General features: G+C 43.9%; 1 protein-coding gene across 2 annotated transcripts in view; it reads left to right on the forward strand.

The window, feature by feature from the left end:
* The window catches only part of LOC308631467 (protein patched homolog 1-like), a gene marked incomplete at its 3' end in the record, with an annotated part of 30,528 nt that overhangs the window by 16,295 nt on the left and 506 nt on the right, over window positions 1-13,727 (forward strand). Inside the window, exons 3-6 of one of the 2 annotated variants that reach the window (XM_081262708.1) lie at window positions 7,443-7,632; window positions 11,047-11,116; window positions 11,220-11,311; window positions 12,700-12,898. In XM_081262708.1, the coding sequence (XP_081118834.1) occupies window positions 7,443-7,632; window positions 11,047-11,116; window positions 11,220-11,311; window positions 12,700-12,898 (551 nt within the window). Of the gene's footprint in view, window positions 1-7,442; window positions 7,633-11,046; window positions 11,117-11,219; window positions 11,316-12,699; window positions 12,899-13,727 lie in introns of those variants that run through there. The other variant, XM_081262709.1, reaches the window with a different exon arrangement.

Genomic DNA, 13,727 nt, shown 5'->3' on the forward strand with positions numbered 1-13,727 from the left:
CACACTGTATGTGGGTCCCATAACACCACTGGCTATGAAAGGGGGGAGGCCAGAGAGAAGCAAGTCCCCATATCACAGCACAGAGTTTGTTTATTATTATTAGGATCCATGAAAAGAAGAAGCACATTTACTCAGTTTAGCAACCAAGGTAGTTTGCAGTTACTGATGTAACCTGGAGAGAAGGGAGCAGAAGCAACTGGAAGTAGGCTTTGTTAAGTCAGTGTGCATGATTTTTTTTTTTTTTTCTCCTTAAATCATTGCTTAAGGGCTTCTGGCCCCTAGCTCAGGAATCTTGCCCAAAAATGCCAGATGTATTACACAGCCGAGTATTGCAATGTAAACACTGCTGTGTGCCACGAGGCAGGGTGGTCCATCTCCTATTTAAGAAGAGTGAGGGATTGAGAGGGGGGGAGCAGGGTGGGCCCTTGGCTTTGCAGGGAACCAGCGCATTAGTGGTCCCTGTGTTTTGGGCTGCAGGGTCAAGATCTAGAACTCCAGAACCCAGATAAATGAACCCTTTGGAGTGAATGGCAAAGAATAGCATGTGGGATTGGGGTGCCAGAGAGCAAGATGTGGCTTGGATAATGTTGCCTCATTAGGTCAGATCAATTTATAAAATGCTGGATTGGGGCTGGGGATGTAGTACAGTGGTAGGGCGCTTGCCTCGTGTCATGAGGCCCTAAGTTCAAGCCCCAGCACACACCACACACACACACACACACACACACACACACACACACGAATGAGGCTGGCAGTCCTCCTAGCAGCATCCTCAAGTTACTCTGAGCTTCATTCTTGGGGTGGGGAGGGGCAGGAAGAAAGTTGTAGTCTTCCTGGCAGCATCCTCAAGTTTCTGTGAGCCTCATCTCTGTCATCTGCTCCTGGTTAAATTGAAAGGTGAGGGAAGCCAAGCCAGGAGAGGCTCTGCTTCCTTCAGGACCCCCTACAGCGTGAGGGAAGGCCTGCTGGGCGGGTTCACCTGTGCATAAAGCTAAGATTTATCCCCAGGCTGCACGGGTGTTATATCACACTGGGGGGTGGCCCAAGGTATGGTGCAAAATAAAGGGTCTTCAGGTTTGTTCCTGCTTTCTGGATTTAAGTAAGGATTCTGCTAATGGAGATCACTGAAGGTGAGAACAGAACGGGCACTTGGGGCTACCCTTGGGTCAGATGTGTTTCACGTGCAGCTGGCAGTGAAAGGGGGTGGGTTTGCCTGGGCATCACCCCTGCAGCCTGCACAGCCTTGCAGGGGCCCAACTCCGGGGTTTTTAAATTAATAGGTACATATTTTGTGAGTTAGGAGGAAATCGGATTTCATTTTGAATTTAGGGCATTATTAAAATAGCTGCACTAATATCACCCGCATTTAAGAAATCCATCCTATACAGTGATTTGAGAAAACTGCTTTACAAATCAGCAGTGGTGAAAACAGGAGTTTTGAGACCACTCCTCCCTCTCCCTCCCCCACCACTTTTTTCTTGTTTGAATTCTCCCATCTCCCCCCACCCCTGCTCCCTGATTTCCTTTGCTCCTTTAGTGGGAAACCAGAAACCTTCACAAAATAAGACTTAAACATCACACACAGCCCCTTTTTAAATAGAGGCTTTCTAAGCAAGAAAATAACAAAAGAATTTTCCCTAGCTGCCTAAGAAATTATTTCTTTACTTTTAGCTGATTGTCTCCCCCCATGAGTTCACACACTGCTGTAATGAGTAAAACTGATAAATATGATACCGTTGTTTTAGTCTGTGCATGATGGGGTGGGGAATTGTACATGTTTAACACTTTGCTTAATTGCAAACAAAGCTTGCAATTTAAGAGAATTGGGATTAGGGCTAAATATCTATTAACTGCTCTTTCTAGAGATTTGAGGAATAGGATGACCCCTTTTTTTTCTTTCTCTCTTTTTTTCTTTTTCTTGCTGGGCGCAAGAGTGGCTGTGTCCGGGTCTGGACTCTTCTTAAAGCAAATATTCCTTGGGCCGTGTGTTTCCAACATTTTCCCATGGCAACACCCAAGGGCATACTCTGACCGCCCAGAACCTTCAGGAGCAGTTGGCTCCTCCTCCGGAATAAGAAAAGAGGAGGGGGAAGAGGGACTGAAACTCAACAGCCGTGGGTGTTCAGCCAGTAGCCCAGATTACTGCGTCTTCATTTATTTCAGTTTAGAAAATGAGCCAGTGCTAATAATTTTGCAGTTACAGCCCTTTAGAAATTTGTACCATTCCATCCTCACAATAACCGCACCATTGAAAGAACGGACCTGGAGGAGTGGGGGGGTGGGGGGGTCTCTAGAGGCAGTTAGATAACTCTCAGGATTAATCAAATGCAAATGCTGCACTTGACTACACACAGGCCTATTTTCCTAATTGGACTCTGAGTGGACACTTTGCAGGCTGAAAGGGCCATTTGTTTTGACTGATTGACTTTTTGAGGCTTTGGGGGGAATTAATATCTTGTACAGATGACTGCCTGTTCCCAGGACCGAGACCATTCATTAGTCTATTCATGCCATATTTTGTGTGCTGTGCCCTGGTATGCTTCTGTGTCCTCTGCACACAGAGGTGAGGGTACAGGAGAAGCACCTCCTTTAAGGGGCTTGGAATTTCATAGGGTTAAAAAAAAAAAGTCTGCTGGTCTATCTCTGGTCATCTTAACCTAGATCACCACAATAAGAGTTTGTTAAAAGAGTTTTTGTGTGAATATGACACACATGGCTTCAGTTCTGTGTGAAAGGCCGTGACACAGCAGGGAACACCTGCAGTGCAGTGGAATAGGACTGTCTGGAGGTGGGGACCTTTTTGCAGAATGGTTTCTTACCTGTGCTGCAAAGCAAAGAATAGTACATTTGCACTTGCTTTGCTTTGCAAAACCTAGCTTGGGTTGGTTTGGGGAGGAGAGAATTAAGCAGAGCTTGATCAAAGGAACTCTTTGCAGAAGTGATGCCCTGTACCTGCCTCTTTCAAATAATTGATCTAAGCCTTGAGTTCTTGGAGAATACCATGCAGAATTCACAGCGGAAGATGGCTTTTATGTGCCCTCATGACTCAAAAATCTGGAGGCAGCATCATTATCCTTTAAATAAAAATGCTTTTTTTTTTTTTTTTAATGCTTTCTGAAAGTTCTAGGTGTGAGCTTCACATAGTCCGGCATGGGAATCTTGGTTCTAGACCAGCTCCTCTGTTGCACTCAGGTTCTCAGATGGTGCTCAAAAGCATTGTGGCTGGCAGGGCAGTTTGCCTTGAGATTAGTGTCTTCAGTTCTGCCCCTTACTAGTAGGGGACCTTGGGCAAGTCACCTGACTCCTCCAAGTAAGGGCAATGACAAATGCTCTTCATAAAAGAGGAAAAGAATGGCTACCTGACCGGTCCCCAGGTGAGGACTTGGGCAGCTTTACAACCAGTGTCGGTGAATCCTTACATCATCCTGTGTCGTGGGTTTTAGCATTTTTGTCCCCATGTTGCAGAGAATCTTACTGGGGCTCATCTATTTAGGGACTTATCCCAAATCTCCCTGCCTCAAAAGGTAGCACTGGAAACCAGGGTGCTCTGATCCCCATTCTTACTACCTGTCCAAGGCAGCCCCCCCCCCCCTTGATTTCTAAGTCAACAAGTGAGTTAAAGGGCTTGGCAAATGGAAAGCCCACACCAGCATAAAATGTTATTTTGTGTCTTATTCAAAGAAGCTGGTTGTTACTTTGTTTAAGTAGTTGCTTGCAGGATGAAGAGAGAAAGCTAGAGGGAAAGGTTGAGGTAGAGATGCATTTTATTTTTGCACTGAGCTTGTTTTAAACTCAGATCTTGTTTTGAATACACTTTTCTTCTTTTTCCTTGTCCTTTTTTTTTCACATAGAAGCCTTTAACTATACATGTTTCTTGAAGAAAATCTTAAAAATAGAGAGAACCCCTCCCCCCAAAAGGAAAGCAGATAAAAATTACTCATAGAACACCACCCAGCCATCATATCATGGCTATTAACCTGGTTCTCTATGCCTTCATTTGCCTAATAAATACTGGATTTGGCAGTTTGTTCTGTTCTCTATGGTTATTTTTCTCTGCAGTATTTCATGAACATTAGATTATTTTCAGAATATATAAAGATTTTGACCTTGGAAATGGAAAAGAGAAAGGAGAAAACCATTTTCTCTCAGGCCCTGACTGTAATTTTTGTCACCTGGAATGGTTCTGGGCTATGTCCTGAGCTCAAGGCTTCGCGCTGCGGGTGATAAGGAGGACATCTCTGGGCTGGCATTCAGCCAGGGTTTGGGATCGGCTTTTGCTCGCAACGGGCAGGTCCGTCAAGTTGCTGTCTAGAGGAGTTTGGATTTTGTAGCTTATACCACGGGGCCTTGGGTGAACACTGATGTAAGACCATCTGAATGTCATGCAGTTGATGACAGGTATACTGGAGAAGGAGCTAAGTCTACCCACACAAGCAGTGAGTGACGTCATCATGGCCTCACCAAGCTCCAGGCACATGTATTCCTTTCTCTCCTCGCAGTGAGCCAAACCTGAGGCTCTGCTTGCTGTTCCTCTCCTAGAACATTTCCACCCAGCTCTTCAGTCACCTTGAATGTCACTTCCCTTTGGGTCTTCCCAGCTGTCCTACTGGAAGTAGCCTTCCCCCTTCTCCACCACCCAAGCTGGCACTGCCATCTTTACTTCTTCCTGGTACTTGTCATGCTATAAAAATGTCCTTACTGACTTGCTGGTGTATTGCCTGTTCCTGTCACTGGCCAGTGAGTCTCTTGGAACATAGCAGCGGAGTACACAGATCTCATCCGTTAAACCATTCCTACCCCTTGGCACACAGGATGCGCCTTCACAAATGCTTGCCAATTGAGGACTTGCCCTGACCACGGCTGACCATAAAACGAATGGCAACTCACAAGAATGTTCATATTTGAAATGTTAGGCAAGGAATGAGCCATGTAATATGTAAAAATTAACTTAACAGTACTCATAAGTAGGATCAAGCACAGGGGGCTGAGCAGACGTTAGAATTCAGGTCTGACCTCTACTTGCTTGGTCATCCTATGGTGTTAGTCTTGTCTTGGCTGAAGTTGCTCGTCACCTTGCCAAGATATTTGTAGTGATCACTTGAGCAAAGAGGTAGAAGAGCAAAAGGATTTCTAATTCCAGAGTCATGGCAAATGTACGTCTTTATTAAAATGTTTGTTTTAATAAACATTGTGAAAATATAATGGAGACCATGAAGTTGTTTTGTTTTTTTGTTTTGTTTTGTTTTGTTTTGTTTTTTGGTAATGGGGGTTGAACCCCGGGATGCTCGGTCACTGAGCAACATCTCCGACCCTTTTTATTTTTCACTTTGAGACAGGGTCAGGCTAAGTAACCCCGGCTGGCCTAGAAATAGCTACCCTCCTGCCTCAGCCTCCTGAGTAGTCAGGACTACAGATGTGGCCCCCTGACCTGGCTGATCTCCATTTGATATTATGGAAACAGCAATCTTTCTGAAAATCCCTGTGATTAAAATCATGGACCCATTGTGCAGCTGGTCTGGAAGAGTGTAGTAAGAGGCCACTCTCAGTGCAGGCCCCTCCCACTTGATTTTGTTATTTTGTGTGCACTCCTGGGTTGTGGCCCCGAGGGTTACATAGTTGCAGCAGCTGCTTTGATAAGGCCAGAGGGAGGATCCTGCCAAGTCCAGGCCATCTCCACTGGGCACCTCCTCCCTGGGAATCACTTAACCTCCTACCAGCAAGATGTGGATTGAGTCCTCCTTGTAGAATATATTGTGATTCCTGCTGGATGAACGGCTGCCTTCAGGCAGCTGTATGTAGTAGGGTTTCAGGGAAGATACCATCAGCAACATTATGCAAATGAGCCTGTGTGGCAAGTAGTTTCCCAGAATCCCCTCCACCCTGGAGCCCAGGGCCTTGGGCATGCCAGGCCAGCACTACTTTACAGTGTGCTGTACCTCCAGCCCCGGGGGTGTTTTTAATTGAAAATTGATTGCAAGGTCCTCAGCCACTCCCCACGGCCACTCAGGAGTCTTGATACTTTGAAGGTACCAACTGCTGCATACACACTCCTGCCCAAGCCTCACCCTGGAGCTCCAGGCGGCCTTGGCGTCTGCGTGAACCTGCACAGAGGGTCCTGCCAGCCAGAAATTCTGCGCTAGTTTTCCTAATGAGGGCATTATTTGCTTTTTAGCCTGCCCCCTTGTTTATAAAATATGCCAAAAGAACTAAACGCCCCGCTGTTCCCAGTACTTATTTACTTGCCCAAACCAAATGTTTATGTCCTTGAATACTAAACTTGAAGAAAAAGGATTCCTCCTCGTGGGAAAGCTAAAATCACTGAGTTTTTTTTTTTTTTTCTAAACTCTAGCAGGAGACCTGCTTTTCAGCAAAAATTCAACTTATCAGCGACTTTAGGAACTCCTCAGACCAGCCCCCTTCACCCTCAAGTGCATGGCCTGGGGAGACACTCTAGGGCCCTCTCTCTGTACCATCCTCCCAAGGTGCTTTCCAGGGCAGGTGCTACTTTCCAAAGTTTCCCTGGTTCAAAACTAGGATAGAATATAAAGCCTGGGCCTCAGGGTGTGAAAGGGAGAGGATGAGAAAAAAGGCATTAGCAGAATTGGTGCCAACAGTTTGGCCACCTGTGCCCAGCTCTGACCAAACTGCCCAAGGGCTGGGTTGGTGCAGGATCACCTGGGAAGCTTCCTGAATGCAGGCCACCCACCCCTAGGTGACTCACAACCTGCACCTGTGTTTTCTGGATGATTCGGATAGAACCATGTTCCAGGGACTGCCTATGATGGCCCAGCTGATAGAGCCTGCTCCCCCTCCGTGGGGTTTCCCCGGGTGCGTCTGATTTGAATCACTTTATTTATCTTCTCCTGGCAAGTTGGGGTGCCCAACATACACTTGCCACCTTTCCTTGTTTCTTTTTCCACAAGGAGAAACATTTCCTTGTTACCTTTGCCAGATTACTTAGGAGAAGAGTGTAAATTGAAGCCATTTATCTTGAAATGTGCTGCAGGGGCACATTGTTTATACAAGTGAAAGAAATTGTAACAGGGTTATTTGGTCTAGTCTACAAGGAAAAGGTGTCTGAGTTTTCCTTCCCCCCTCCCCCTTCAGACACATGGCAAATTAGTTAGAATGTGCACAAAGCACACATCCAGTAGGTCTGCGGAAGTGACATGCAGGTCAGAGAGTATTTTTTACATATTTATTGTGTGCAAGGTTAACCTTACCATTAATGAAATGAGTGTTGCTCCTCAAACAGACCACTGCATGGCCAGAGTGTGTTCATTCTGTAGGAACCTGCCTCCGTTGGTGAGGTAACGACAGGAATCTGTGGTGATGTGGGTTTTTTGTTGTTGTTGTTGTTGTTGTTTGTTTGTTTTGTTGGGTTTTTTTTGGGGGGGTTTTTTTTTTTCCTGTTCTCACTGAAACCTGTCCATGTTTGTCAGTTGGTGGGCAAGTAAGTCGTGAATTAAATTATACTCGCCAGAAGATTGGAGAAGAGGCCATGTTTAATCCTCAGCTCATGATACAGACCCCAAAAGAAGAAGGTGCTAATGTCCTGACCACAGAAGCGCTCCTGCAACACCTGGACTCTGCGCTCCAGGCCAGCCGGGTCCACGTGTACATGTACAACAGGTAAGGCCACCTGGGTAAGGCGGCGGGAAGATGCTGCTGGCATAGGTCCCTGCTTAGCAAAGTTGCCTGGAAAATGTACCTTGAGTGTCAGTTCAACTGGTGTGTCCCACTGTTCTAGTAAAACTTTTTTGCCATACTGGGGATTGAACCTCTGTCACTGAGGTCTTCTCCACTCCCCACCCCCCCATCTTGTTTGGTTTTCAGAGTTTGGTAACAAAGCAAGGACATTGTAAGGTTGAGTATTCCTTATGCAAAATACTTGGGACCAGAAGTGTTTCTTTTTTGTTTTATTTTATTTTTATTTTAGGTTTTGGAGTAAAATTTGCATATACCTAATAAGATATCTGTTCTGGGGATAGGACCAAATTCTGAACACAGAATTCATTTGTGTTTCAAATATAGTTTATAAGCATAGCCTAAAGATAATTTATATAATGTTTTTAGCAATTCATGCATGAAACAGAGTTTAATGGTGTGGAATTTCCCACTTGGTGAAATCACATTGACACTCAAAAAGTTTTGGATTTTGAAGCATTTCAGATTTTCATATTAGAAATGTTCAACCAGTGCTTGATAATGTATTTTTGGAAGTATATTGGTCCCACCCCCCAGTGAGAATGATTCTGATCCATTTGGGTGATTGTATATCTGGGCTATTAAATGTTTCATTGCCTAAGGGTATTTTTTTTCCAAAATTGATTGTATTGGTAACATAGTAAATTGTCATTATTGCTTAAGCTATTTTCAGAGCAGCTATATTTTAAATTGCCTTTCTTTACCTTATAAATAATGCTAAGAAGAAAAGAGCAAACAGAGGGACTAGGAAATAGTTACTTCTTTTTAATCCATAGTTGGCACATCACAAAGCAAATGGGTGGGGTGGAGCCTCCTTGGGAATCCTTCCTACCTCAAGTAGATTCACATCTTTTTTAAAAAAGGCATCTTTTAGTTTCATGGCTGACTTAACAATGCTGTGAGTCAAGTAAAAGTTTAGGAAGAGTTCTAGAACAGAACAATCCTTGTTCTAATGTATGTAAACTGTCGGTCACTTCAGGACAGGAACCACACATGTGGTCCATTTGCAGGCCAGGCGGTCCGTTTTTGATTGACTGACAGCCTGTTCAGATGGCCATCACTAAACTCCATTTCTAGAGGACCTTGAGTGGGCTTCATCCAACTTCACCCCCTCTCGTAGGCTTTCCAGCACTGTTGAACTCTAAGGGGGTGACAGATAACTATTTTTTTCACAATAGAAGTGAAGAAATTGCAACACAGACATTCAGTAACCAGGGAGATCTAGAGAAGAGAACGTGATTAGGACGTGTGCTTTTCCCTGCTCTGACTTTACTCCTATGGATACACCTGGATTGGCTTCGGGACCCATTCCAGCTGTAGATAGGACCCCAGGGACCACCACATCTAGGAAAGTCATCTGTCAGCTATCTGTCTCATCCTCAGGTGGTTCCCAGATCAGGTGTGTGTGTGTGTGAAAGGACCTTAGGAAACAAGAGGGGGTATTTCAGCACTGAGTTGGGCCAGCTCACCTCCAAGTCTATATTTAAAAAACAAAACCAAAAAAACCTGTAGATAGCGGATGCCCAGTGCAGATTTGCAAGGGAAGCCTAGCAAACACTCTGAAAGTAGATGGTCAGGATCACTGTGTGTGTGCCCAGGACATGGTTAAGATAAGAGCCCCTGCCCTGAGAGGGTTTGTCAGTTATGTCCCTCAGGAGAAGATTTGAGGGTCTGTAAACTGAAATTACACCTTTAAGCTAAGATGGAGCCGGGACAATTTTATGCATTGGAATGGACTTTACGAATGCACGTGTAGTTGAGCTCTCCTCCTTTTTGGTGAAAAAACTGGGACTTAGACTTATGAGAGCCTTCATCTAAGCTCATAGGACCATTAAATGGTGGAGCCAGGTTCTAACCCCTTGTCTTCGGGTTCTAAGGCCAGTGAATGCACAGCCACGTCTTCTAAAACAAGCACAAGAAGTCAGGTGATACTGAGAACCTACTAGTGTTGGCGGTTCTGTGTTGATGCTATACAGAGTTAAAATGTGTGTATTTATGTGTGTGTTTTACATGTATGTATATTTATACATGTGTGTTACACATGCATGTGTGTGTGTGAGAGTACATACATTTATAGACACATACATACTTGAAAGAGTTGGATGGGTGGGTAAAGGGGTAGATGGATGGATGGATGGATGGATGGGTGGGTGACATCAGTCCTGCTCTTGGGGAGAGGAGAGACATCCATACAGATAGGCAGGGACAAAGCCATGCTTGGGCAGTGCCCACTACAGTTGTCCAGTACGGGCTGATGCTCTAGAGAAGGTGGCTGTTTCCATCAGCACTGGTCAAAGCTTATCAGCAGAAAGGTGCCATTTAAGAAGGTCCAGCAGGGGCTGGGGATGTGGCTCAAGCAGTAGCGCGCTCGCCTGGCATGCGTGCGGCCCGGGTTCAATCCTCAGCACCACATACCAACGGGGATGTTGTGTCCGCCGAGAACTAAAAAATAAATAAATATTAAAAATTCTCTCTCTCTCACTCTCTCTTTAAAAAAAAAAAAAAAAAAAAGAAGGTCCAGCAGGAGGCACAGGGAAGAGGCTAAAGTCTAGAGAGCTCCGTTAGATGAAGACAGGCCTCCCTTTGGAGACCGATACGAGCAGTTTAGGGGGAGGTTTATTTTGTTTTTTTGTGTGTTTTTTTTTTTTTTTTGCTTCTCTTGAATTCCTCTTCCATATTTCCTGTTTTTCATCAAATTGGGCTTATCTCTCTAACACATTCAGAAAGCACGGTTTATATAATACTCTTCTAGAGATAATAAAACTTCAAGTTAATTCTTGATCTGTGTAGGTGGTGTGATTTCCACGAGAGTGTGGTCAGCCCCGCAAATGTTGTTTATTACGTTCTTGGTTAAGAACAAGAAAGTTTGTCTCAAACACTGCTTATGAATAAAAAAGTCAGCATACAGTATCTATGATGTGTTACAATGCATACTGTATTCTGCATGGGTACGTCATAAGCCTCGCTGATTTAGCCCTCGCTTGTTTTGAATTTGTGATGATTCAGCTGGGCTGCCTCAAGTTGATTAATGTATGTGGAAAAGCAGATTAATGGTGTAAATAAGATTATTGGGAAAACACTTAAGAAAACAAGACTTTTCAAGGACTTTGGTAGCATTCATTTACATAAACACCCCACATGTTAATTACAATCAAGTATTATCTATTATTCATTAGAGCAAGCTTTCTGGTCTCCACTTGGCAAAAGCTCTGCTGGTTTTGACAGATGCTTAAAAGTGATAGAAATTGCAATTCTTTTTATATGTTCTATTGTTCTGATTTTGCACTAATTTTCTTCATCACTATGAGAAATTTTTGTCTCTGCTTTTCATTCCAATAGGCAGTGGAAATTGGAACATTTGTGTTACAAATCAGGAGAACTTATCACAGAAACCAGTTACATGGATCAGGTATATTTTCTTGTCTTGCAAAAAAAAAAAAAAAAAAGTCTCAAAAACACTCCAGTGGTATGTGTTCACCTAATGCATGGCCTGTTCTTTTTCACCTTGACAGATCATAGAATATCTTTACCCTTGTTTAATCATTACACCTTTGGACTGCTTCTGGGAAGGGGCGAAGTTACAGTCAGGGACGGCGTACCTCCTGTAAGTGTCCTCCGTCTTCTGATATCTGACTTCTGAACTCTTCAGATGCAGGGTTCGGATGTTGCTCATCCTTGTTGATTCTTTTTCAGTTTTGAACAAGAAATAAAAACATTGAAATTCCATGTGCATTTTTTTTGAGTGAATAGTTGGGGAAGAGGGGATTCCAGCAGAATGGCTTTCCCCTTTTCAAAAAAAAAAGTTCTGTAGGCATCATTAAATTTCATTCACTTTTACCAACCTATTTATATGCAAATAAAATGCAAATTATTGCAGAGTATGTGCGATTTTGTTTTAACTCTTTATAAAATGTGGTTTTTGCAGACCAGGCACTTAGACCTTTAACTTATTTTTTTAAGAAGGTTTTTTTTTTTTTTTTTAGTGGGTGTGGATCAGAACAAAATCCTTCAACTGAAAATTCGAGATCTTCCTGGGGAGTAAAATACGAACCTTTCTTTGGATCATATTAATGACATTTAAGGAGGAAGTGCCCTGTCTTTGAAGGCCCGGGTTGGGGACGCGTCACAGTCTAGCAGTTGGATATTATATATACCGTGTCTTTTAAAGAATGATTGTTAATCAGTGTAGACATTTTCAGTTAATTATGCAAGAGTTGATGCTTGGGTTATTGTTTCTGTGCTGGCTTGCACATATCTGCAAAAGCAATTTGCAGTGGCCATCCCCTGACCTTCAGTGTACAGTTTTAGATGGGAAATAAGGGGTTTTGTGTTTTCTGGTTGGGAGATTCTGAATAATGACTTCAGCCTGGTTAAGCAGCTACAGTGGTTTGAACCACATAACAGGCAGCCAAAAGCCTTTCTGGTCTGTCAACAGCACAAATTCAAAAGTGAGTGTGGGGGGAAGTGGCTGTGATGGTGGTGATGGCAGAGGCCACAGGGGGACCCCCCGCCAGATCGCCAGGCTGTCAGAGAGAGCTCACAAGTATGGAATTGTTAAAGGGAACAGAGATCAAATATTTTGATCGATGACATTTACAAAGTATTTAGTAGGCCAGCAAGTGCTAATTTGACAATGTGATCCCCCTCCTTCCCCCGCCCCTTAAGTTTTGGATTCTACTCCTCTGCTTAGAGAAGTGTCCATTGGCTAATTTTTTTTTTTAGATATAAAATACAATATACTGTCAATTAAGATTTTTTTTTGGGGGGGTGCATTCTTTAACTCATAAGCCCTGTGCTTGCCATTTTCAATTATGAATTATTTCCCTGACTTAAGTTTGCATACAGACCTACAGGAAAGGACCATGCATATTTTTATGCCCGAGTCCCAGCATTACCAAAAAGCCTCTTGCAATGTGGATACAAGACATGCAGACTTTTTTCCTGAGTTTGAGAGTTGTTTCTCATGGTCTCCCCTCCTGATTTCTTTCGCAGAGGTAAACCTCCTTTGCGGTGGACCAACTTTGACCCTTTGGAATTCCTAGAAGAATTAAAGAAAATAAATTATCAAGTAGACAGCTGGGAGGAGATGCTGAATAAGGCTGAAGTGGGGCATGGGTACATGGACCGCCCCTGCCTCAACCCTGCCGATCCCGACTGCCGTGCAACAGCCCCCAACAAGAACTCAACCCAAGTGCAGCCGTGAGCCTTCTTAGAAGGGCCAGAGAGAAAAGCTGCTCTTATTTCCGTTTATTCTTCTCTTTATTATTTTCATATTTAATACCTCATTCTCCATGATCTCTCTTTTTTTTCCACCTACAGAACTAAGTCTGTTTATAGAGCTAGATTTTGCTGTAAGATTTGCCATACGCCTCTCATTAGCCTAGTTATTAATGTTCTCTCTGAAACAAACAAGCCCTTAATGTACTGGATTTTAACAAGGCATGTGACCTGCCTACTAATTCCCGTAATTATGTGGCTGTCTTTTTATTTTGGCCTCTTGATATGGCCCTTGTTTTGAATGGTGGATGCCATGGATTATCCCGAAAATACATGCACTGGCAGGAAGAACTGATTGTGGGTGGTACAGTCAAGAACAGCACTGGGAAGCTCGTCAGGTAACCCGGCACACAGAGTAAAATGCGAGCCGACTCTTCTCTCCTCCTTTCCTTGAAAACCACCCCCCCACACACACATCTGCAAGTGTATTTGTATTCATACCTCACTGTTACCCTGGCTTGACATACGGTGGCCTCGAGTATTAGGAAATATTAGCAGACCGTACCAGTGTGAAAAAGCAGCTTGCAGGAATCTCTCTAGAAGGGATTTGTAGTCTGCATCAACTGTGGTTGTTGACTGGAGGGTTTTAGAAGATCTGCCTATTATGTAGAGATCGGGAATGCGTAAAGCAGGCCAGGAACACCAGTCCTAGCAGGCAGTATTGGCAGATGTGAGCCGGGCAGGGTCGCACACTGTTAAACAAAAGACCAAGAACTAAAAGCTAAGCAAGAGCTGCCCTCTGG

This window comes from Spermophilus citellus, assembly GCF_964194105.1.
Source record: "Spermophilus citellus genome assembly, chromosome: 12".
Lineage (NCBI taxonomy): Eukaryota > Metazoa > Chordata > Mammalia > Rodentia > Sciuridae > Spermophilus > Spermophilus citellus.